The 22670-nt window shown below is 71.3% G+C and overlaps 3 protein-coding genes and 1 long non-coding RNA gene across 6 annotated transcripts; 2 read left to right on the top strand and 2 right to left on the bottom strand.

Moving 5' to 3' along the window:
- Window positions 1-838: 838 nt before the first annotated feature.
- Window positions 839-5564, bottom strand: MTX1 (metaxin 1). Of its 2 annotated transcripts, none has more exons than XM_074566426.1 (8): window positions 5090-5564; window positions 4237-4306; window positions 2897-2976; window positions 2673-2765; window positions 2122-2304; window positions 1868-1944; window positions 1323-1477; window positions 839-1232 (listed from the first exon to the last, which is right to left on the bottom strand). In XM_074566426.1, the coding sequence occupies exons 1-8, from the start codon at window positions 5381-5383 to the stop codon at window positions 1006-1008; spliced, it is 1179 nt and encodes a 392-aa protein (XP_074422527.1). In that variant the 5' UTR covers window positions 5384-5564; the 3' UTR covers window positions 839-1005. The 2 variants fall into 2 exon arrangements, with proteins under 2 accessions (XP_074422527.1, XP_074422528.1); XM_074566427.1 differs by lacking the exon at window positions 5090-5564 and adding an exon at window positions 4398-4496.
- A 56-nt stretch (window positions 5565-5620) lies between these two features.
- Window positions 5621-14183, top strand: THBS3 (thrombospondin 3). 2 transcript variants are annotated; one of them, XM_074566424.1, is made up of 23 exons: window positions 5621-5982; window positions 6973-7179; window positions 7366-7622; window positions 7726-7828; window positions 8074-8100; window positions 8416-8498; window positions 8609-8660; window positions 8749-8897; window positions 9112-9252; window positions 9407-9484; window positions 9568-9720; window positions 9843-9953; window positions 10062-10169; window positions 10402-10561; window positions 10678-10796; window positions 10943-10995; window positions 11175-11368; window positions 11445-11623; window positions 11739-11787; window positions 11978-12174; window positions 12249-12421; window positions 13445-13584; window positions 13867-14183. In XM_074566424.1, the coding sequence occupies exons 1-23, from the start codon at window positions 5880-5882 to the stop codon at window positions 13923-13925; spliced, it is 2895 nt and encodes a 964-aa protein (XP_074422525.1). In that variant the 5' UTR covers window positions 5621-5879; the 3' UTR covers window positions 13926-14183. The 2 variants fall into 2 exon arrangements, with proteins under 2 accessions (XP_074422525.1, XP_074422524.1); XM_074566423.1 differs by lacking the exon at window positions 5621-5982 and having other exon boundaries at window positions 6518-7179.
- LOC141734557 (uncharacterized) lies at window positions 7221-8129 on the bottom strand. The gene is made up of 3 exons (XR_012584547.1): window positions 7998-8129; window positions 7721-7884; window positions 7221-7606 (listed from the first exon to the last, which is right to left on the bottom strand). It is a non-coding gene; the product is annotated as an uncharacterized LOC141734557 (long non-coding RNA).
- Window positions 14184-16421: 2238 nt separating the features above from the next.
- MUC1 (mucin 1, cell surface associated) lies at window positions 16422-20992 on the top strand. The gene is made up of 7 exons (XM_074566425.1): window positions 16422-16616; window positions 17450-18168; window positions 18369-18442; window positions 18538-18680; window positions 19043-19158; window positions 19260-19406; window positions 20454-20992. The coding sequence occupies exons 1-7, from the start codon at window positions 16565-16567 to the stop codon at window positions 20526-20528; spliced, it is 1326 nt and encodes a 441-aa protein (XP_074422526.1). The 5' UTR covers window positions 16422-16564; the 3' UTR covers window positions 20529-20992.
- The last annotated feature ends 1678 nt before the right edge of the window (window positions 20993-22670 follow it).

The raw sequence follows: 22670 nt of genomic DNA, 5'->3' as shown, positions 1-22670 counted from the left end.
GAACAAGTGAGGGCTGTGTGCCGCCCGGCAGCCGGCCTGGCCGCACGCCGCCTTTCCATTCGCGCGCTCGTAAACCGGCAGCGGACAGAGGGAACCGCGGCAGCAGGGCTGTACCCGGGGCTGAGCCCCACGCGGGGCGTCCCAAGGGAGCACCGCGGCGCTGCGGGGGCACACGCTGCCTGGGTGGCCGCCCCTGACCCCGGCGCAGCCCACGCGGCCCCTGCTCACTGCGCGACATGCTTGTGGGCCGTGCCAGCCGCGAGGATCTCCCCACCGCTGGCCGGCGCCAAGGAATGCAAACAGAGCTGTCAGTGCCGGAGGGATTCCGGCCGCCACTGCGGCTACTTGCTGCCCTGCTCGCGCTGCCGAGGGGAGCTGCGTGTCCCTCCAGTCCCTCCCAGGCTGGGGACGCGTCCTGCCGAGGAGCCTGGGCCTCCCGTGCCACTGGTTTCTGCTGCGGCAGGCAGCTGGCCAGGGACCGTCCCCGGCCGTGCCATGGCGCCGGCTGGCAGCAGCGTGGGGAGCAGCCCCGCAGCCGGAGGGCAGGGATATGCCACAGGGCAGGGGAGAATTGGGGGGCTCAGCCCCACAGCTGTCGCAGAAAGGATGGGGGATGCTTCTGAGACGCTCACAGATGCTTTTAGGAAGCTAAAAACCTGCAGTGTCCCCTTCGCCCCGTCCCCAGATTGCCCCGAGGCTGGGGACAAGGGGGTGGTACCGGGGCAGAGCAGGATGGGCCTCGAGGCAGCCCGTGGGTACCCGCTGCAGGGCTCCGGGCTGTGCAACTGGGGAAACTGGGAAGGGCCCTGAGCTTTCTGGGAGAAGGAGAGGGCGCGCGCGGAGAGAGGGAGGTTTATTGGCGCAGCAGGCACGCTCCCCGCCGAGAGGGCTGCAATTCCTGGCGGGATGCGGAGCAGAGCCCCGCAGGGAGCGATGCTGCCGGGCTGCCGGCATAAAAACAGTCCGTTCCAGGGGCTGGAGGAGGAACAGTCGTGCAGCTCTTCCTCACTCCTCCTCCTCCTCTTCCTCCTCCGCCAGGGCGAGGGGCTGGCGGCCGGTGGGCCCTGCACCGCCACGCTGGATGGAGACGATGCCGCTCAGGAAGGCGTAGCCCAGCATGGCCACCAGCCCCACCAGCACGGACAGGAGCTGGTTGCGCCGTTTATGGGGGTCCTCCTCCGCCTCACCGCCGTCGGCGCCCGCAGCCCGCGGGGCACTGGCTGGGGGTTCACCTGGCGGGGACAGAGCAGGGACGTGGAGGGGGGCTGGGTCGCTCTGAGCCCGGGGAGGGGGGTGGGGCGGAGGGGGGGGACGCATCTCACCTCCGTCCCAGGGGAAGTAGAGGCTGAGGATGGAGGTGCAGTAGTTGCACAGGTTCTGCAGGGACTTCAGGTGCTGCTGCAGTTTCCCGTTGGGCAGCTTCGCCTTCAGGAGCGGCGCCAGGCGGCTGAAGACGAAGGCGTCGAGGGAGGCCGGCCTGGGGCACAGAGACCCGCCACTGGGTCACAGTCCCTCCCCCGCCGTCCTCACCCAAAGGCACCCGGACACGTCGGCCACCCCCAGCCCCCTGCGCCCCAAGGGATGGCTCCTCCTTGGGAGGGCTCGCTGCTCCCAGCCCCTGAGGTGAGGACGGGGGGAGTGGGATCATCCCATCCCTGAGCAGCTCCTCTGGTGGGAGAAGAGATGCCGGGGCCGGCGGCAGTTCCTGCGGCCCTAATTCCTGCTGCCCGCGTCACTCCGTGGCGCCACGGACAGCCCTGTCCCCTCTCAGCCCGTCCAACCCCCAAAGCAACACGCGCGGGCCGCGGCTTCCCCGGCTGCGGGGGGTTCTCAGGCCCCGGAGCACCTTCCCCCTCCGGCCACCTACGAGTCTCCGAAAAAAAACTTCTGGGAGCCAAGGCGCTGGGACAGGAGTGTCAGGCATTCCCGAGCATCCCGGTAGAGCTGGAGAAGGAATCAGAGGGTTGTCACCCACCCGGACACACGGCCGCAGTGCTAAGGGGAGCGGGACGGAGGCGCTCAGCCAGGGGGAACGCCAGACCCCAATTAAGATTTTGGCCTCGTGTGGGTCCCTCTGGGCACCCGCCGAGGACCTGCCGTGCCCAGACCACGTCCCCTCACCTCCTTCTCCAGCTTCTCCTCATCCTCCATGTAGCCGTCTCCCCACATGAGCTGCAGCCGCTCCAGGTGCTGCTTGTGCATGCAGTTGGGCAGGAAGAAGTTGAGGGGGAAAGGAATGGTTTCCGCGTACCACTTCCGCGTGTGTTCCACGTAGTTCTTTGCGTCCACCCAGAAGGTGTGGATCTGCAGCGGAGAACAATCCACACCCAGGCCATGGCGGGGCTGGAGCCAGCACAGACTCTTGCCGTGGCGGGAGCTGCGAAGCCCGTGCCTGCTCACACCAGTGCCATGGGACCAGCTGCCCCAGAGACCGCGAGGGGCCGAGGGAGCATCAGGGTCAAGGCCAGCCCCCAGCCCCGGCTGCACAACCCACCGCTGCCCCTCAGGACCCCTGGCACCCCAATCCCTGCTACAGATGCTCCGGGACGCCGGGATTTTGCTGCCCGCAGCGCTCTCTGGCTGTCCATCTGGGCACGAACCGGAGCCCACCAGCATCACTCCGGGAAGCGGATCCAGCCCTCAGTGAGGCCATGTCCCCTCCCGAGACTCACCAGCACGGGCAGCAGTTTCTCTTCCAGCAGGGACACGAAGGCCAGCGTGTCCGCCCCTTGCGTGGCCGAGAGGTCGTAGTCGGCGTTGTACTTCTGCAGAGCAAACGCAATGGGCGTGATCCGGCGGGGAAGCGGCAAATCCCACCCGTGCCTCCTGGGCGACCGCCACAGAGCACGGAGGGACAAGCCCCCTCCTTCCCGGGGGGACAGGGCACCCCCCCCACCTGTTTCCTGAGGTGAGTTATGATCTGCTGCGTTTTGGAGATGGTGCCCTCGTCCCGCGTCTTCAGCGCAGGCAGGCGGCCTGGGGGCAGGCAGAGGGGTGGCTGCAGGCAGCGGTGCCCACGGTGCCACCCTGCCGCGGGCCAGGGCTGGGGGGGGGGCCCGTGAAGGGCCCCCGCGTGTGGGTGAGGGGACGCGAGGGGGAGGGAGAGGTGCAGGGGGTAGGGTGGGGGGTGCGTAAGGTGGGGCAGGGGCACAGGGACATGGGGAGTGACGGGAGACGGGGAGCGTGCTGGGACGGAGCGGGTGCAACAGGGTGAGGGGGGGTGTGATGGGGCAGGGGTGAGATGGGGTGAGGGGGCATGCAATGGGGCGGGGGTGCGATGGGGCCGGTGGGCAACAGAACAGGGCGGGTGAGACAGAGTGAGGGGCCTGCGATGGAATGGGGGGGGTGCAATGGGGCAGGGAGGGTGCAATGGGGCTGGGGGTGCAATGGGGCAGGGGGGTGCAAGGAGGCGGGGGGTGCAATGGGGCTGAGGGTGTGATGAAGCAGGGGGGTGTGATGGGATGGGGGGTGCGATGGGACAGGGGGTGCAAGGAGGCGGGGGGTGTGATGAAGCAGGGGGGTGCGATGGGACAGGGGGTGCAATGGGACAGGGGGGTGCGATGGGACGGAAGAGTGCCATGGGGCAGGGGGTGCAATGGGGCAGGGGGGGTGCAATGGGGCTGGGGGTGCGATGGGACAGGGGGGTGCAAGGAGGCAGGGGGATGCAATGGGGCTGGGGGTGCGATGGGATGGAAGGGTGCTATGGGGTGGGGGATGCAATGGGATGGGGGGTGCGATGGGGCAGGGGTTGCAATGGGGCGGGGGGTGCGATGGGACGGAAGAGTGCCATGGGGCAGGGGGTGCAATGGGGCAGGGGGGGTGCAATGGGACGGGGGGGTGCAAGGAGGCAGGGGGTGCAATGGGGCTGGGGGTGTGATGAAGCAGGGGGGGTGCGATGGGACAGGGGGTGCAATGGGACAGGGGGGTGCAATGAGATGGAAGAGTGCCATGGGGCAGGGGGTGCAATGGGGCAGGGGGGGTGCAATGGGACAGGGGGGTGCAAGGAGGCAGGGGGATGCAATGGGGCTGGGGGTGCGATGGGATGGAAGGGTGCTATGGGGCGGGGGATGCAATGGGATGGGGGGTGCGATGGGGCAGGGGTTGCAATGGGGCGGGGGGTGCGATGGGACGGAAGGGAGCCAATGGAGCGGGGGGGATGCGATGGGGCGGGGGGCACCGGCGGTGGCGGTGCCGGCTGCGGGCGGTGCCGGTGTCCCCGGGGGGGGGGGCCCTTACCGGAGGGGCTCCTCCAGGGGCTGGTGACCCGGTGCACCTTCAGCGGCGCCCCCGTGAACCGCGCGTAGGTCTGCAAGAGAGAGCGGGGGGGGAGCGGGGGTCGGCCCGGGGGACGCCCCGGCCCCAGCCCCGGCCCCGGCCCCGGCCCCGCCGCCGCTCACCAGCACGGCCAGGCAGTCGGGGTCCACCGAGGGCAGCCCCCAGCCCCCGGCCCAGCAGAACAGCTCCATGGGCGCCGCCATCTTCCCGCCCGACCCGGAACCACACGGGCCGGCTCCGCCCGCCCCCGACGCGGGGCGGGCACCGGCGGCGCCCCGCGGCACCGGCCCCGAGGACGCTCCGTGACCGGCCGCGGCCGAGCGCGGCGGCGGAGCCCCCCGGGACGGAGGAGCGGCGCTGGACGGGTCCCTGGGGCCGGGATCCGCGCTCCGTCCCGCCCCGCCCCGCATCCCACCGCTCCGCATCAGCAGCACCGCATCGCACCGCCCCGCACCCCGCTGCCCCGCACCGCATCTCATTGACCCATATCACCCCGCACCCCATCACCCCACCACCGCACCGCATCTTACTGCCCCGCATCGCCCAGCCCCGCACCACCGCGCCCCGCATCGCCCTGCCCCGCATCGCCCCGCACTGCATCCCACTGCCCTGCATCCCCCCGCCCCGCATCGCCCTGCCCCGCATCGCCCCGCCCTGCATCCCACTGCCCTGCATCCCCCGCCCCGCATCCCCCCGCCCCGCATCACCCCGCGCTGCATCCCACTACCCGGCATACCCCCCCCGCCCCGCATCATCCCGCCCCACATCACCCCACACCACATCCCACTGCCCCGCATCACCCCGTCCCGCGTACCACTGCCCCGCACCGCACCGCTCTGCCCCGCACGTTTTCATGGAAAAAAAAAACCCAAAACAAACCAGGGGCGGGAGCCCGCTGGCACCGGAGGGAGGGAAAACTCCCCCCGTACGGCTCCCCCCGCCCCGCGTTCCCCGCAGCCGCTGGCGCGCACCGAGCTGCTGGCGCGGGGCTGGGGCCGGGAGCGGGGCTGGGGGGGGCCCCGTTGTTATGGAGCCGGGGGGGGAAAACAGGAGTAAACACGGCCTCAAGCCCGGGGCGGAGGGGAAGGAGCTCCCGGGATGAGCTCATTGTGTTGCTGCGGGGTTTGGGTCGGGTCCCGGCGCTGATTTACGCCGCTCCAGGCGGGCTGGCTCCGTTCCCACCCCGGGGAGCCCCGCACCGGCAAGGGGTGCCCCGACACCGGGGCGCAAGCCCCCGGGCCGGAGGCACCCCGGCGTCGGGCACCCCTGGCAAAGCACGCCCGGTCCCCGGCTCTCCCGGACTGGGATGCTCCGGCTCTGCTGGGGCGGCTCCGGCTCGCAAGAAGGCGGCCCCAGACTGCCTGACCCGCCGGTGAACCGGCGGCTGCCACACTCAATTTCTGTGAGCCACCAGGCCGGCCCGGTGGGTCGCCCGCAGCGACCGTGCGCCCCGTCCCACCCCTCTCCCGCCCCGCCGGGGGTCCCCGGGATGCCCGGCCGTGATTGACGGGTCTTTGTTTCCTCCTCGCCGGCAGCGCCGGCCCCTCCCCGCTCGCACCACCCCGCCCCGCCGCGCTCCGCTCCGCACCGGCGGTACCGGCGGCATGGGGGCACCGGCGGCGGCGGCCGCGGGGGGCCCGGCGCTCGGAGCGCTCCTGGCGCTGCTCCTGCTGGGCGCCGCCGGCGCCGCTCGCCACGGGCTACAAGGTAAGGCTACTGCCGGGCCGGGCCCCGGGGCGGCGGCGGGGCGCCCCCGACGGGGCGCCCGGCGGGAGACGGCAGCTGGACCCCCCCCGCCCCGGCTCCCGGCCCCGCTCCCCGGCCCGGGGCCGCTGACAGCGGCTCTGCTCGCCCTGGGAGGTCTGGCAGCTGGGGACAGAGGGGACATTCATCCCCGGAGCTCGGGGCGGCCGGCGGTGCTCCCCAGGGCCCGGGGGCAGCTCGGGGCAGGGAGCCGCCGGCGGGGAGCCCGCGGTGCCGATGGTAGCCCGGGGTCAGCGCGGGCTCCCGGGGCTCCCTTGGGCCCCCCGGGGCCGGGGTCCTCTCGCTCCGCCCGGTGCGGTTGCCGGGAGCGGGCGGGCAGCCGTGCGGCGGCGGGACCGGGCTCTCCGTGCTTCCCCGGAGCGCCCCGGGCCGGTGCCGAGGGGTCGGGCCGTCCCTCCGGGGGCTCCCGTCCGGCTTGGTCGCTGCTCCGCGCCGTCCGCTGGGGCGGGTGCCGATGCCGGGGTTTCTCCGCGCCGTCCCCGCAGCTCCGCTCCAGCTGCGTCCCCGCTCCGCGATCCCGCGGGGCCGGACCGGCGCGGGATGCGGGATGCTCGGGGCTGGCGGGTCGCGGCAGCCGCCCCCGCGGGGAAACCCCGGCTGCGGAGCGGGGGAGCAGGGCTGGCTCCGGGCCGAGGACCCCCCTGGGCCGCCGGTCCCGCCGGTGGCGGGGGCTCCGCCGGTCCCTCTCGGCGCTGCTGGTCCTGGAGCGCCACCGCGCGGGGCCGGGGCTGGGCGGGGCCCTCGGGGCTTCCCCGGCCTCCCCCCCCGGGCCCCGGCGGGCCAAGGACCCCCGTTCCCCGCCCCGTCCCGTCGATCGGGCCGGGCGTGCAGCGGGCCGGGCTGCGGTGCCCCGCGTCGGGCATCACCACGGTCCTGCGGCCGGAGCGGCGACTGCCCGGCCGGGCTGCGACCCCCGTGCTTGTCTCCCCTCAGTCATCGACCTGCTGATGGCGAGCGAGGCCCGGCAGATGGCCAGCATAACGCACAAGATCCGGATGGAGCTCCTGACGGTGAACGACGTTTACCTCCTCTCCACCTTCCGCCTGCCCCCCAAGCAGGGGGGGACCCTCTTCGGCCTCTACTCCAAGAAGGACAACACGAGGTGGCTGGAGATCTCCGTGGTGGGGAAAATCAACAAAGGTGGGTGTCTGCTGCGCGGGGACATGCTGACCCTGCTCTTGCCGTGATGCTCAGGGAGAAACAGGGACCGAGTTCCTGCCATCCGCAGGGCCCGCTGGGGAGAGCAGCGCGCGCACGTGGGTCCTGGGGGGCTGTTGGTGCTCGGGCGGGGGGGAGAGCTGACGGCCCCTTCCCACTCCTCCGCAGTCCTGGTGCGTTACCTGCGGGAAGACAACAAGCTGCACTCGGTCAACCTGCAGCACGCGCACGTGGCAGATGGGCAGAGCCACACCGTCATCGTGCGCCTGAGCGGGCTGCGCGGGGACATGCTGAGCGTGGAGCTCTACGTCGACTGCAAGCAGATGGACTCCAGCGTGGGGCTGCCTGAGCTGTCGGAGATCCCCCTGGCAGAGGTGGAGTCCATCGAGGTGCGCACGGGGCAGAAGGCCTACCAGAGGATGCAGGTCAGTGCTGGGACCTCCTGGGGGGCTGAGACACCCCCTGCTCTGGGCCCTCGGCGACAGGCAGAGCCCCCCACGGCTGACTGTGTCTCCCCTCCTACATCAGGGGTTCGTGGAGTCGATGAAGCTGATCCTGGGAGGGTCCATGAGCCGTGTCGGGGCGCTGAGTGAGTGCCCCTTCCAAGGAGACGAGTCCATCCACAGTGCAGGTAAAGGCACGTCTGTGCCCGCTGATGAGCACGGAGGGCTTACAGGGTCACCCATGCTGTGGCACATGGAGGTGCGAGGTGACAGCACGGTGCGCAGAGGGGTGCTCCTCCCTCTCCCGGTCCTGCATCCCCAGGCAGGTGGGAACTCCTGCGCCGTGCAGGCACTGACCGGGAGCGACCGCGCCAGGTGACGCTGCTGGGCGTTGGTGGCGGCAGTCGGTAATCTCTCATCTCTCCTCTTGCAGTGACGAGCGTGCTGGCCTCCATCCTGGGTAAGTCCCCGTTCCGCTTCCCCCGTTCCCTGGCGTGAGGGCGATGGCAGCGTTTGGGGCTCCACGGAGGCAGAAACCCTCCGCAGCCCGTCCCAGCGCCCCAAGTGCCTGCAGGGCTCCCCAGGATGGGGTGGATCCAAGGGCATGGCATGTGCTATGGGGAAGAGGTCCTGAGCGGACCAGGGAGGAGGAGGAAGGGCTGTCGGGTGTCTCATCCCCCTGGTTGGGTGCCGGGGGGCAGAGCAGTCCCCAGCCCACCGCCCTGGGAGGCCGTGGCTGTCCTGGGGCTGACCTTGTCCTTTCTGCTTCTGGCAGGTGAGCAGACCAAGGCGCTGGTCACGCAGCTCACCCTCTTCAACCGGGTCCTGACGGAGCTGCGAGAAGACATTAGGGACCAGGTGAGGCGCTGGGGCAGCGTCGGCTGTCCCCAGGCTGGGTTTGCCCACGCGCGGAGTGCCAGCCCCGCGCGCTGCATCCCCCTGACGCTTCGTGCTCTGCTGCCTTGCAGGTGAAGGAGATGTCTCTGATTCGCAACACCATCATGGAGTGCCAGGTCTGCGGTGAGTGCCGGGGAGGCCCCACTCCCACCTCAGGGGGCCAAGGGAGGGCCGCCCCGTCTCACCCCCTGCCCGACTCTCCTCTCCTCAGGCTTCCATGAGCACCGGTCCCGCTGCAACCCCAACCCCTGCTTCAGCGGCGTGGACTGCATGGAGACGTACGAGTACCCCGGGTACCGCTGCGGGCCCTGCCCGCCGGGGCTGGAGGGCAATGGCACCCACTGCGCTGACATCGATGAGGTGGGCACGCTCCCGGGGCGGGTCAGCGGGTGGCTCGGGCCACCTCCGAGCCCCAGCGCTGCTACAAGCAGCGTGGGCAGACGACACTTCTCCTCTCCGAATGCGTCCTCAAGCCGGGAAAGGGTCCTGCCGGGACACCCTGGGGCAGCGGCCACCCTGACATGCGGGATGCGGTGCCCCGGGGGTGAAGCCTTTCTCTCCCCCTGTGCTGCAGTGTGCTCACGCCAACCCCTGCTTCCCCGGCTCCAAGTGCATCAACACGGCCCCCGGCTTCCGCTGCGAGCCCTGTCCCCGCGGCTACCGGGGCAACACGGTCTCCGGTGTGGGGGTGGACTACGCGAGGGCCAGCAAGCAGGTGGGTGCAGCGCTGCGGGACTCGCGCTCTGGGCTGCTGAGCTGCAGGGATGGGCGGAGGATGCTTTTCGGAGGAGGGCGGCTTTCCTGGGGCAGGAACGGGCAGAGCTGCAGGGAAAGGCGCCGGGTGACGGTTTCTCCTGCGCTGCTCACAGGTTTGCACGGATATTGATGAATGCAATGACGGGAACAACGGGGGCTGCGACCCCAACTCCGTCTGCACCAACACGCTGGTGAGCAGAGCCGCCCCCCTCCCCTGCCTGCCGCCCGGCACCGCTCTGCTCCCCGAATCCTGCCCCTGCCCTTTCTCTCCCAGGGCTCCTACAAGTGCGGTCCCTGCAAGTCGGGGTTTGTGGGGAACCAAACGTCCGGCTGCATCCCACAGAAGTCCTGCAGCACTCCCACCTCCAACCCCTGCGACATCAACGGCTTCTGCGTGTTCGAGAGGAACGGTGAAATTTCCTGCACGGTGAGTGGGAGGTGGGGGTGGAGGGCTGCAAAGGGAGGGTGCGGGGCACGCCGGCACGGGCGGCAGCTGGTCCTGCCAGCGCCCTTCCGCGCTCCCCAGCCCCTGATTTCTTCTCTCTTCAGTGCAACGTGGGCTGGGCTGGCAACGGCAACGTGTGTGGGCAAGACACAGACCTCGATGGCTACCCAGATGAGCCCCTGCCCTGCATCGACAACAACAAGCACTGCAAGCAGGTGGGGGCCCGGAGAGGGAGGGGGCGGCATCCTTGGGCAGGGGGTGCTTGGGGAGCCGTTGGCAGGGGCTCGTCTCCTCCCCGTCTCTAACACTGTCTCTGCCTGCAGGACAACTGCCGCCTGACGCCGAATTCAGGGCAGGAGGACGCTGACAATGACGGCATCGGGGACCAGTGTGACGATGACGCTGACGGCGATGGCATCAAGAACGTGGAGGTGGCCGTGCCGGGCGGGTGGGACGTGCCTGTGGTCTGGGGGCCGTGCTGGGCAGCGGGCTTCTCCCTTTGGCTTTATGCCGATGCCCTCAAGATACTTCTGGGGAGCAGCAGGCCAGGGCTTGTGGCTCTGGGATGGCCTTACTGGGTGTGCTGGAGGAGGTGTCCTCCCCCCTGACCTCTGCGGGACTGCAGCTTCTTGTCTGCAGCACGAGTGTCCCTCTTCCCCACAGGACAACTGCCGGCTCTTCCCCAACAAGGACCAGCAGAACTCGGACACCGACTCCTTCGGGGACGCCTGCGACAACTGCCCCAACGTGCCCAATAACGACCAGCGGGACACGGACAGCAACGGCGAGGGGGACGCGTGCGACAATGACATCGATGGGGACGGTGAGCGGCTCTCGGGGCTGGCCTGCCCGCGTGGGCCCGGGGCTGCTGGCAGAGCAGGGACACTGTCACGCCAGGCTGGGGGGGGTGGGGGCATCCACCCAGCACTGTCCTTGCAGGGATTCCCAACATGCTGGATAACTGCCCCAAGGTGCCCAACCCTCTGCAGACCGACCGGGACGAGGACGGCGTCGGGGATGCCTGTGACAGTTGCCCTGAAATGAGCAACCCCACTCAGGTATGTAGCCAGGGCCAGGCTGGGGAAGGGGGGGTCTGGGCGGGGGACAGGACCCTGCCCAACAGGGGGGGCGGGGGTCCCCCTGCAGCGGGGCCGGGCACCCTCGCCCCGGGGTGTCCGCGGAACTGGGCTCTGCTCTCCTCCAGACAGATATGGACAGCGACCTGGTAGGAGACACCTGTGACACCAACGAGGACAGGTGGGGACCACGCCGCTGCAGCGTCACCTCCCCGTCCCATCCCCTCCCTGGGGGAGAGCCGGGCTCCCGTCTCGGGGGCCTGCGAGGTGGGACGGGGTCTTTGGGGTCAGTGGGGGTGCTGGGACACAGTACCAGGCCCCCGGTTTGCGGCGCTGCTCTCACCCTGGTCTGGCTTCCAGCGACGGGGACGGGCATCAGGACACGAAGGACAACTGTGCCGAGATCCCCAACAGCTCCCAGCTGGACTCAGACAACGACGGGCTGGGGGATGAGTGTGACAATGACGATGACAACGATGGCATCCCTGACTATGTGGCACCTGGCCCAGACAACTGCCGCCTCATCCCCAACCCTAATCAGAAGGACTCGGACGGTGAGTGCGGGGCGGGCGCGAGGAGACAGAGCTGCCTGGGCTCAGCCCACCCCTGATCGGGGCTGCGTGTCCCCAGGGAACGGTGTGGGCGACGTGTGCGAGGAGGACTTCGACAACGACACGGTGGTGGACCAGCTGGACGTGTGCCCCGAGAGCGCCGAGGTGACGCTGACCGACTTCCGTGCCTACCAGACCGTCATCCTCGACCCTGAGGGGGACGCCCAGATCGATCCCAACTGGGTTGTCCTCAACCAGGTGTGGGTGCTGCCCCCCGTGTTTCTGGGGGCTGCGCTGCTGGGCTGGGAGCAGAGGGGGACCGGGAGGTCCCCAGGGTTGCTGGGGATGCCCCTCACCCAGCTGTCCCCCGCAGGGCATGGAGATCGTGCAGACCATGAACAGTGACCCGGGCTTGGCTGTTGGTAAGAGATGCTCTCCCACCTGCAGAGCCTGTGGGGTAGCCCCCCTACTTCTGTCCCCCCCATGCTGGGGGGTGAGGGATGGTTCTTTGCCCCACAGAGGGGCGAAGGGTGGGCTGGAGGGGGCCGGGGGGTGCAGAGTCCCATTCTGGGGTGGGGGAGAGGGCTCCTCACAGCGTTTGCCCCCCTGCAGGCTACACGGCCTTCAACGGGGTGGACTTCGAGGGCACCTTCCACGTCAACACCGTCACCGACGATGACTACGCCGGCTTCATCTTCAGCTACCAGGACAGCGCCAGCTTCTACGTGGTGATGTGGAAGCAAACGGAGCAGACATACTGGCAGGCCACCCCCTTCCGCGCCGTGGCCGAGCCGGGGCTGCAGCTCAAGGTGGGTGCTGGCCACCCAATGGGTGAGGTCGCCTCCCCCGCCTGGCTCCCCCCTCATGCCCCGTGCACCCACAGGCAGTGAAGTCCTCGACAGGCCCTGGGGAGCACCTGCGCAACGCGCTGTGGCACACGGGCCACACGCCCGACCACGTCCGCCTGCTCTGGAAGGACCCGCGCAACGTGGGCTGGCGGGACAAGACGTCCTACCGCTGGCAGCTGGCGCACAGGCCCCAGGTGGGCTACATCAGGTGAGCGGGGGCTGGGCATGGGGGCGGGGGGGGGCACAGAGGCTGCTGGGATCGGGGGGCCGCTCTGGGGTCCAGCCCTGGTGGGAACACCCCAGTGGGGGGCTGCTGGCGTTTGGGATGGGGGTCCCCTGCAGTGGGGCCACCCTGATGGGGAGGATGCTGGCCGTGGGGAGGGGTCCAGCCCCAGAGGGACACCATCAGCGGAGGGACACCAGCTGTGGGGAGGGGTCCAGCCCCAGGGACACCATCAGCGGAGGGACACCAGCCGTGGGGAGGGGTCCAGCCCCAGAGGGACGCCATCAGCGGAGGGACGCCGGCCGTGGGGAGGGGTCCAGCCCCAGAGGGACGCCATCAGCGGAGGGACACCAGCCGTGGGGAGGGGTCCAGCCCCAGAGGGACACCATCAATGGAGGGACACCAGCCGTGGGGAGGGTTCCAGCCCCAGGGACACCATCAGCGGAGGGACGCCGGCCGTGGGGAGGGCCCAGACCCGGTGGGAACACACCAGTGTGGGGACGCCGGCCATGGCGGGGGGTTCCAGTCCCCGTGGGACCACATCAGCGGGGGGGGGACGCCGGCCGTGGGGAGGGGTCCTGCCGCGGTGGGGCCGCGGGCGTGTTTTCCCCTTTAAGGACGCCGTCGGGGCGGCCGCCGCGGGGGGGCTCCGCGGGCCGGGCCCGTCCGCCCCGCCGGGCCCCCGCGGCCATTGTCCCGTCGCCATGGCGACCCCGCCGGCCGCCGGCGCCTTTCACATGCAAAACGCCCGACAAAGGCGGCGGGGCCGAGACGGGGGCGGCGAGGGGGGCTCCATCCCAGCCACGGCTGGGGGCCCCGGGCCGGGGATCCTGCCCCTCTCCGGGGGGGTCCATCCCCGGTCCGGTGCCCCCACGGCAGCCCCCGCGGGATGCCCCTTTCCCGGCCCGGTGCCCCCACCCCAGCCCCGGGTCGGGATGCCCCAGTGGGGTCCCGGTGGGGTCCCGGTCCCCCGCTGACCGGCCGGGGCGGGCCGTTCCCCTCCCGCAGGGTGCGGCTGTACGAGGGCCCGCGGCTGGTGGCTGATTCCGGGGTGATCATCGACACCACCATGCGCGGGGGGCGGCTGGGGGTCTTCTGCTTCTCTCAGGAGAACATCATCTGGTCCAACCTGCAGTACCGCTGCAACGGTGAGCACCGGGCTCCCCCCCCGGCGGGGTCACCGGAGCCGCCCCGCACCGGGCTCCCCTCCCCACCTCCCCCCGGGGCCACCGGGACCGCCCCGCACCGGGCCGGGGGCCGAGAGCTCGCAGAGCATCTCCTCCGCCGCCCCTGCTGTGGGGGTCGGGTCGGTCCGTCGGTCCTGGGGTCTGGGGGACCCGGTGCGGGGCTCGCCCGCTTTACCGGGACTTGCCCCCCCCGGCTCCTGACGACCCCCGCGCCTTCCCCCCCTCCCCGTTCTGTCCCCGCAGACTCGATCCCCGCCGACTTCGAGCCGTTCCGCCGGTTCCTGCTGGAGGGACGCGAGTGAACGGCCGCGCCCGGGCCGGGCCGGGCCGGTCCGCCCGCCCCCCCCCCCCCCGCCAGCGGCAGCCCGGGGGGCTCCGGGCCCCTCGGCCCCTCCCGGACGGGCCCCGCGCTCCCGGCCCCCCGCGGACTTTGCACCGCCGGTACCGGCGGGTGCGGGCGGCAACGGGGCGGGCGGGACCGGCGGGTGGCGGGGCTGCCGCCCCCCCCCCCGCCCCGGGCGCTGCCCGAAGTCTGGCCATAAAGTTTTGAGTGTTTTTTAGCCTGCGCGCCCGGTTCCTGCGGGGGTCCCGGTGCCCCGAGCGGGCGTTGCCCACCCCCCACCCCGCCCCTCCCGATGCTCCCGGCTCCGTCCCTCGCCGTCCTCCCGGTGGTCGTGGCGGGGGCGTGGGGGGGGGGGGGTACCCGGCCGGTGGCACCGGCGGAGCCCGCGGCGGCGGGAGGCCGGGACGAGTGCAATATTGGTAGGCGAGAGCACAACACTGCACCGCATCCCGTCCCTCCCGCCGCCCCGGAGGGACCGGAGCCGCCGCCGCCGCCGCCGCCGCTCGGGCCGCTCCGTGGGAACTGCGCGGCGCGCGCCGAGCCCCGGCGGCAGTGCCCGGTCGCCATGGCGACGGGTGGCCCGGCAACGCGGCGGAATGTGCCCCCCCCCTTTCCCCCCCCCCCCAGCCCCGCCCCGCCCCGGCACCGGCACCGGCCCGGCTCTCCCCCCCCCCCGCCCCGCGGCGGCGGCGACAATGGGCGCGGCGGCCCGGGCCCCCCTCTTAAAAGGGCAACGCGGCGGCCGCGGGGCCGTTCCACCGGCAGCCGGTGGCCGGGCGAGCGTTGTCCGCTGCCCGTTCCCGTCCCGGCGGTGGCCGGGACATCGCGGCAGCGCCGGAGTCGGTACCGAGCGCGTCCCGTCCCCACCGACCCGGGGGCGGCGGGGCGGGGAAGAACAGCGGGGCGGGGCTCGTCCCCCTCTCCGGCTCCGAGGGGCATCAGCGGGGCCCCGCTCCCGGTGCCCTTCCCGGTGCCGCCCGGGGCGCGGGGCGAGCGCTTGGCGCGGCCGCATCCGCCAGGGGGCGCCGCAGCTCAACGGCCACCGGGAGGGGCCCCGGACCCCCCCCCAGCCCCCCGCGCGGGCGCCGGGCACGGCCGGTGCGGGGCACCGGGGGCTGTCGCCGCGGGCGGGGTGGGAGCGCGGGCGCCGGGGGCGGCCGCAGGGGACGGGGACGCGGCGCCGCATGTCCGGCCCCTTCCCCCCCCCGACCCCGCAGCGGTTTTCCGCTAAGCGGGATGTTGCAGACCTTAAATTGCGGGCTGGGGGCGGGGGGGGTGGGACGACGGGGACGTGTTCCCGGCCCCCCCGGCGCCGCCCCGGGTCGGCACAAAGGGCAGATGGTGGCGGGTGCGGGAGGGCCGGGGCAGTGGGGGTCAGCAGCACCCTGGGGGAGCTGCCCGTCCCCACAGCTGAGGGGTTTCGGGGGGGGGGCCGTGACACCACTACCCCCACCCCAATCTGGCTGCCCGTTCCCTGCCTGGCACCGAGGCCGCGGGCCCTTTCGGGGGGAACTGGGTGAAGCTGGTGCCATCGCACCCCGCTGACGCCCATCCCTGTCACCGCGGTGCGGAGGGTCCCCCCACTCTCTGCTCCCTTTGCTCCGATGCCTCGGAACCCAGGGGGGGGGGTTCGGCTGCACGCAGGGCTGGGCAGGACGCCGGGCGTGGGGGTCCCAGCCAAGCCCTCCCCGGGAGTAGGGGCGCTTCCTGGGAATTGGGGCTCTCCGGCAGGGCAGGGACAGGCAGGGACCAGAAAGGCCGGTGTGACCCGGCGGTGCCAGGAGCACGTGTCACCGGGGAGGATGGGGGCACCCGGTATCTCTGGGGTGGGGCATCGGCATCCGGCTTGGCACTGGGCATCAGCCTGGGCTGGGGGGCCGCGTCCTGACTGGGAAGGGGGTCCTGTGCCCACTGGGGCCCTGGCGCTTGGGGCGGGGGCCCTGGGACCTGGCGGGGAGGTTGCTGGCAGGTACTGGGATTTTGTGGGGCCCTGGGCCCCACCTGCGTAATCATTTGGGGCGGGGGGATCACCAGTGTTTATTTGAGCGTTGGGCGAGGCAGTGGCCGGTAATGATTAACCCCGCGCTGAGCCAGAGAATGAGCCCCCCCCGCCCCCTCCCCAGCCTCGAGCGAGGGGCTGGGGGGTTCTGTCCCCCTGTGCTCCCCACCACGTCTTGGGGGCCATGGCTCAGCCCACAGCGCTGGGCAGACGCTGCCCCCCACCTCTGCCCGGGGACCCCTGGCCACTGCCCCTTCCCTGTGCCCCTCCCCGTGGCCGCGTCCACCCGCAGCACGAGGACGCCGCTGGCAGTGTCCCCCCAAGCCGGGGGACCATGGGGGACCCGGCCCCAGGGGAGGATGCCCTGGGGGCCCCATCGGCAGGGCGGCGTGCCGGTGCCCTGCGCCAAGCAGGGCGGAGGGACCCCCCCTTCCCCGGGGCCGGCGGCGGGGTGGGGCCTCCCCACCTGCTCCAGGTGCTCTATAAAGCTCCCACCGCTGCCAAGCCACCGGTTCCTGATCCCGGGATCGCAGAGCGCGCCGCCGGCTAACGGGAGAGCAGCGCCACAGAACCCCGAGAGGCACTGGGCCCCCCCCGGGATGAGCCCCATGGCGTTCACCGCCCTCCTGCTGCTGCTGCTGCTGGGCGCAGGTGAGGGGCTGGGGCCGATGGGACCCCGAGCTGGAGGGAGCCGGCCTGGGACCCGGGCAAGCGGGGAGTTAACGGGGCAGGGGACGGGAGCGGGGTCCCCTGGGCTGCTTTCTGAGCGGGGGCCGGGGGGGTGCCAGAGCCGGTGGCCCTCAGCACCCCGGCAGCAGGGAAATGGCCATCTCTCCTGGCCTGGCCCCGGGGTGCAGCACCCCAGGTCTGGTTGTCCCCAGCAAATCCAGGACCTGGGGACCTTGCTGTGGCCGCGGCTCCTCTTAGCCGTGTCCGAAAGGATCGGCCGGGCTGTGCCGGGGCCAGCCGGAGCAGACTCGCGGGCTGGTATGCAGGTGTGTCCCGGTGAGCCGTCCGGACCCCGGGCTCTCCTCCAGTGCCGCCGGCTCCTGCGGCACCCGCTGGGAAACCGCCCGGGAGCTGCCCGCGCTGGCCGGCAGCCAGGCCGTGCGGGTCCGGGGTGGGGGGCATGGTTGGCACCCACCCCCCAGCCCAGCGACCTGCAGCAAAGAGGGGTTTATCTGGGTGGAGGGGCTGCGTCCCAGCCCCCCCAGCATGGCCGCGTCCCCTCAGGAGCAGAGGGGATCCTGCAGGGCTAGGCACGGCGCCGGTGCCAGCCACCTCAGTGGTGCCACGTGTGCCCAGCACAAGCCCCAGCTGTGGGATGTTCCTGGAGGGCTTGTCCTCGTGGGCATCGGGAGCTGCTGATGGTCGGCTCCTGGAGGTCCCAGTGCTTCACGGTGCCTTGTGGCCCGGGGGGGTGTCCAAGACCCTCCCAAACCGGTGCTGCGGTCCCAGCCGCTGACTCCTGGGGTTTCCTCTAGGTAACTGTGACATGGCCACGAGTGAGACCACCGTGGAGACAACCACAACTGAAACAACCACCACAGAGACGACCACCACTGACACGACCACTGCGGAGACAACCGTGGAGACGACCGCCATCCCCACGATCACCACTCCCAACGTCACGATCTCCAAAACCACAGTGGGCAACAGGAACCGAACCTCCATCTCCTCCCACACCACAGTCTTCACCCCCGCCACCAACACCACAAACTCCCAGCCCGGCAACAGCTCCGCAGGCAATGCCACAGCCGAGAGCACCGCGGTGCCCATCTCGAGCACCGCCATCATCTCCCACGCCAATGCCACCACGAACGGCAGCAACTGGATCACCCCCGTCGGCACCAACACGACCAACAGCAGCTCTGCGGCTCCCACCCCCACCGCGGGCGCTGGCACCGCGATCCCCATCTCCAGCGCCACAGGCAACGGGACCAGCAGCCCTTGGGTCGTCCCCACGCGGGAAACCTCTGTCACCAGCCAGGGCAGCCCAGCTCCCGGGCAGCCCTCCACGGCTGTGCCGGCCAGTAGCAGGGGTCCCAGCTCCAGCAAACCCCCAGCCCCGCTTCCCACCGGGGTCCAGCTGCTCCTCCGCGTCCTGCTCTCCTTCCGCATCCTCAACAGGAGCTTCAACGAGAGCCTGCGCGACCCCACCTCCAAGGAGTACAGGAACCTGAGCAACGCGGTCTTGACCATGGTGAGTCCCAGCCCCGGGCGAGCAAAGACCCCCCCCAGTCCGTGCTGGGAAGGAGCCGCCTCCCATCAGGGCTCCCCGTAAAGGCACCCCGAGCACCTGCTCCGCCGCAGGCTCCAGCAGCCCTGGCCGGTCCCGCGAGGGGACAGGAGGGAGGGGGTGTCTGGCGGGGAGGTGGCCGTCACCCCCGTGCTTTGTTCCAGTACGAACACGTCTTTGGCTGCGCGAGCTGCGTGGGTGGGCAGACCTACAAGGGATGCAGCGAGCTCCAGTTCAGGTGAGCTGGGCAGCGCGTGTCCTGCGTCCCGGCGCGGAGCCCCTCGCGGTGGAGGGGGCGGCCGTCCGGGCGCTGACACCTCCTCTCGCGGGCAGCCAAGGCTCGGTGGAGGTGCAGTCCACCCTCATCTTTGGGCCCGGCAATGACACCGTCACCAGCGCCGCCGCTGGGCAGCAGCTGAGGAGGAGCGTGGACCAGGACGGCTTCATCATGGGCCTGCAGCTGGCCGACATCCAGAGTGAGCAGGAGCTGGGGGCTGGGGGTGCACGGGGGGACGGAGCCCCGCGGGGGTGTTCGGGGGGAGCTCCGCAAGCGCTGCCCCATCCTGGCCGGGGCAGGGAATCGCCTTGGTTGTGTGGGGGACACACACACGGGTTTCCCTGTGGGACAGGCTCAGGGCTTGCAGCCAGCGGAGCCGATGCAGTTTCCCAGCGCCCGTGGCGGATGGCACTGGGAAGACCAACTGGATGCCGTGGAGGAGGGCTCGTCCCCTCGCGCCCCATCCTGGGAGTCTCTCAGGGCTGTTTGTCCCCCCCCCGGCCCCCAGCCCCACGGCTCTGCCCAGCGGCGCAGACACGGACGGCTCTGGTCCTCTTTCAGGCACCGAGGAGGTGACGTCCCCAGCGCCGGTGCCTGCAGTCCCGGATTGGGCCATTGCTCTGCTGGTCCTGGTCTGCATCCTGCTGCTGCTGAACATCCTCACCTGCTTCCTGATGGTGCGTCCCCCATCCCTGTCCTCACCTGCCTTCTGCTGGTGGGTCCCCTGTCCCCGTCCCCATCCCTTCATGGTCCCTGACCCCTTCCCTCTCCCCCCCAGACCACCTGCACCTGCCGCCGGAAAAGCCGAGGGAAGCTGGACCTGCTCAGCACAAAGGATTCCTACCACCCCATGGCCGAGTACGCACCGTACCAGAGCCACGGCCGCTACGTGTCACCCAACAGCAAGCCCAACCCCTACAGCCAGGTGAGAGCCGACCGCCATCGTCCCCGGGGCCACTCACGCCCGGCGTCGCGGCCGCCGTGGGCTGGGGCGGTGCTGGGGAAGGGGATTTTTGGTGCAGGCGGGTGGCTGGGCAGGTCCCTTGACCGCTGAGTTAATGGCTAACGGAGCCGGTGGCCCTGGGAGCCCGCCCCATGCCAGTCCCCTCCCGGCTGGGACACGAGCCTAACTTTCACGCCTGGATGGAGCAGCGGCGCTGGGCGCGCGACCGGCACTGGCAGACCCAGCCCGGCTCTGGGGAGCTCCCCGCGACCTTGGGCGGCTGCCCCCCATGCCTGGTGGTGGGCAGTGGGGGGGTCCCTGCCTGCCTGCGCTGCCCCTGCTCGGGCTCCGCCATGTCCTGCCTGGACCCTGGCATCTGCCGGAGTCGGGGCATCCTTCTGCCATGGATGGGGAGCGGGGCTGGGGACAGGGCCGGGGTGGTACAGGGGTGGCAGGGGGCTGCTTCCCATATCCCGCGCCCCACGTCCCGCGCCCCGCGTCCTGCTCCCCGTATCCTGCACCCCGTATCCCTGGCAGCGGCTCTGAAACCCAAGGGCACAGCTCTACCCCCAAGCGTTGTGGGATTTCGGGGCGGGGGGGGATGTCCCGTGCCGCGGTGCTCCCCCGTGTGCCGGCGCTGCGGGCAGGGGCCGTATCCAGCTGCTTGGCTCCGTGCGAGCCGCTCGTCCTGTTCAAATACCAGGGGCCTGGGTAAATATTTACCTTTGCTCTTGCTGGGCAGGCTTATCGCGCGGGAGGGGAACACGGCCGGGGCCGCTTCGCCTCCTCTGCCAGCTCCTGTACCCGGGGGGGGGGCTCTGGGTGCCTGGGGGGGAGCTCTGGGTGCCCATGGGGGCTCCGGGTGCCCACGGTGCCTGTGGCCAGGGCGGCTGCCCACCGCGCAGGGGGGGAGGGATGCGCTTTGTGGCCAAGCACCGGGGGAGGGTGCCCCGGGTCGGGGGCTGAGGAGGGGGCTCAGCCCGGATCTGACGCCCCCCCTCACCCCCCCTCACCCCGCTCCCTCCCCAGGTGGCCGGTAGCAATGGCGGGGGGGCCGGCACCTTCACCTACACCAACCCCGCCACCACCTCCGACAACCTCTGAGGAACGCGCCGGGACGGAGGGCAGCTGCCGAGGGGAGGGGGCGGCCGCAGCCCCCCCCTGCTCCCAGGGGGGAGCAGCACCGGCCCCGGGCGTTTCCCCCCCTCCCCGGGTGCTGCTCGGCCCCTCGCCGCGGGCAGCGGGAGCCGGATGGTTCTGGAGCGGCCGAATTCGCGCGCATGACAGAACTGGATGAACAAAAAGATTCGGGGTGGGAAGGGAGGGTCCCCCGCACCCCCCGGCCCCCGCGCTCGCTTGGCCGTGCACCCCCTGCCATGGGGGAAGGGGGCTGCTGCGCTCGCCCCCCCCCTCCCCACTCGCCCCTGGGGGTTCAATTGCTCTTTTTGTGGTGTTATTTTATATAAATATAAATCTGGGGTGTTGGCGCTGGGCTCGGCTCGGCAGGGAAGTGGGGTGGTGGGGGCCGTGGTATATTTATCGCAATTTCGCAATAAAAGGATGGGTGCAGCCGGGTGCCGTGTCCCGCGGGGCTGCGGCGAGCCCGGGCACAGCGGGTGCCTCCGCGGTGGGGTGATTGCCTTCCAGCCCGGCGGCTGGTGGGACGTCCCCGGCGTGGCCGTCACGCACCCGGGTGAGCTCGGCTCGGGGTGGCGGGGGGACGACACCGCTCTCGTTTGTGGGGCCGGGCAGATGTGGGGCTCGTGCTGGGGTTGTTTCTGGCTCGCTGTCACTGCACCCCCCGGTTGGCTGGGCACGGGCGGTGTCCCCGTCCCCTGTGTCCCCCCCCCCACTAGGTGTGACCGTGTCCCGCTGGGACACCTCTCGCCCACATCCCGCACTCTCGGTTTCCGTCTCATGAGCAAACACGTCTCGTTTGACACAACCGGTTATCCCGCGGCTGCGCCAGCGGCAGGCAGAGGTGACGACGGGCCCATAAAATGATGGGGCGAGCCCGGTGACGGCTGTACGTGCATGGCTGGCGTGCCCGCTCCCGCTCCCCTGCCTGCTCCAGGCTTGGCATCCCCCAAGCCCCGGGGGAGCCCCGAGACAGATTTGGGGACGGCGGGGGGAGCGGGACAGGGCTGTGGGCCGTGCCAGGGGGCAGCAGGGTGGCCCCGGCGGGGCTGGGGACTGAAACCAGACCTGGCAAGTGCAGCACGGGGCCGTGTGCCGGGGCGCAAGCCTTCGGGATGGCCGTGCGCTGGGCGGGGGGGGTCTGGGCTGGGCCCACACTGAGGGCTGGGAGGGTTTGACAGCCTCTGAAAAGCCAGAAAAACAAGGAAACAAACCTTCCCCAAAGAAACCCCTTGTGCGCCCAGGCACGGGGCCAGCGGCTTCACCAGGAACCAACCCCTGGGACCAGCCCGGTGGCATGTGGCTGGTGGCCACCTCGGCACGTGGGCTCCGGGTGGGGGACGCGGCTGTGCCAGGTGCCCGGGGACCTGGCCATGTGCCAGGGAGGCACCTGGGCCACGCTGGGGTGCAGGCGAGGGGCTGGGGGGGCTCTGGGGCAAGGGAGCGGTGTCTGCCCAGCAAGAGCGGGGCGACACGAGCCCCGAGGATGGTGGTGGGTGCAGCCGGGGGTGGGGGGGTCTCCGCTGCTTTTGGTTTTCCGTGTGCCTCGCCGATAGCCAGAGTTGCCAACAGCAACGGCGAAACCCAGCAGCCTTCCAGCCCGGCAGGCGGGGGGCTGCGGGGACGGGGGGCTGCGGGGATGGGGTGCAATGGGGACAGGCAGCTGTGGGGATGGGGGCCGTGGGGACAGGGTGCGCCCCAGAGGGGGGGAGACCGGGGCAGGGAGCTGGGCGGTTTGGCGCAGGGTGGGCTTTGGGGGGGTCTTTGCGTGCACGTGAACAGCAGGACAACACCGGGGGGGGGACAGGGACATGGGACATAAGGTGCCAGATCCTGCCCTCGTATGCCAGGAGGAAGGGGGGGGGAAGCCAAATCAGCATTGAGTCACCTCTGGCTTGTGTGTCCCCCCCGTGAACCTGCTGCCAGCTGGGGATGGGTTTGTGTGCCCAGGGCAGGGCCCGCCGGAGTGCGGGGGGGGTGCGTGGGGCTGCTGCCGCCTGGGGCTGGGCAGGGCGGTGTGTGCCCCCCTCCCGGTCCCCCCCCAGCCCTGGGCAGGGCCTGCAGGAATCGAAACTGGCGCCTGGGCTGGGCCCCACAAAGAGCCACCTG

The sequence above is a fragment of the Larus michahellis genome, chromosome 24 (genome assembly GCF_964199755.1).
Source record: "Larus michahellis chromosome 24, bLarMic1.1, whole genome shotgun sequence".
Classification (NCBI taxonomy): domain Eukaryota; kingdom Metazoa; phylum Chordata; class Aves; order Charadriiformes; family Laridae; genus Larus; species Larus michahellis.
Note: the sequence above shows the minus strand (reverse complement) of the source record. Positions and strands in the feature narration are given on the sequence as shown.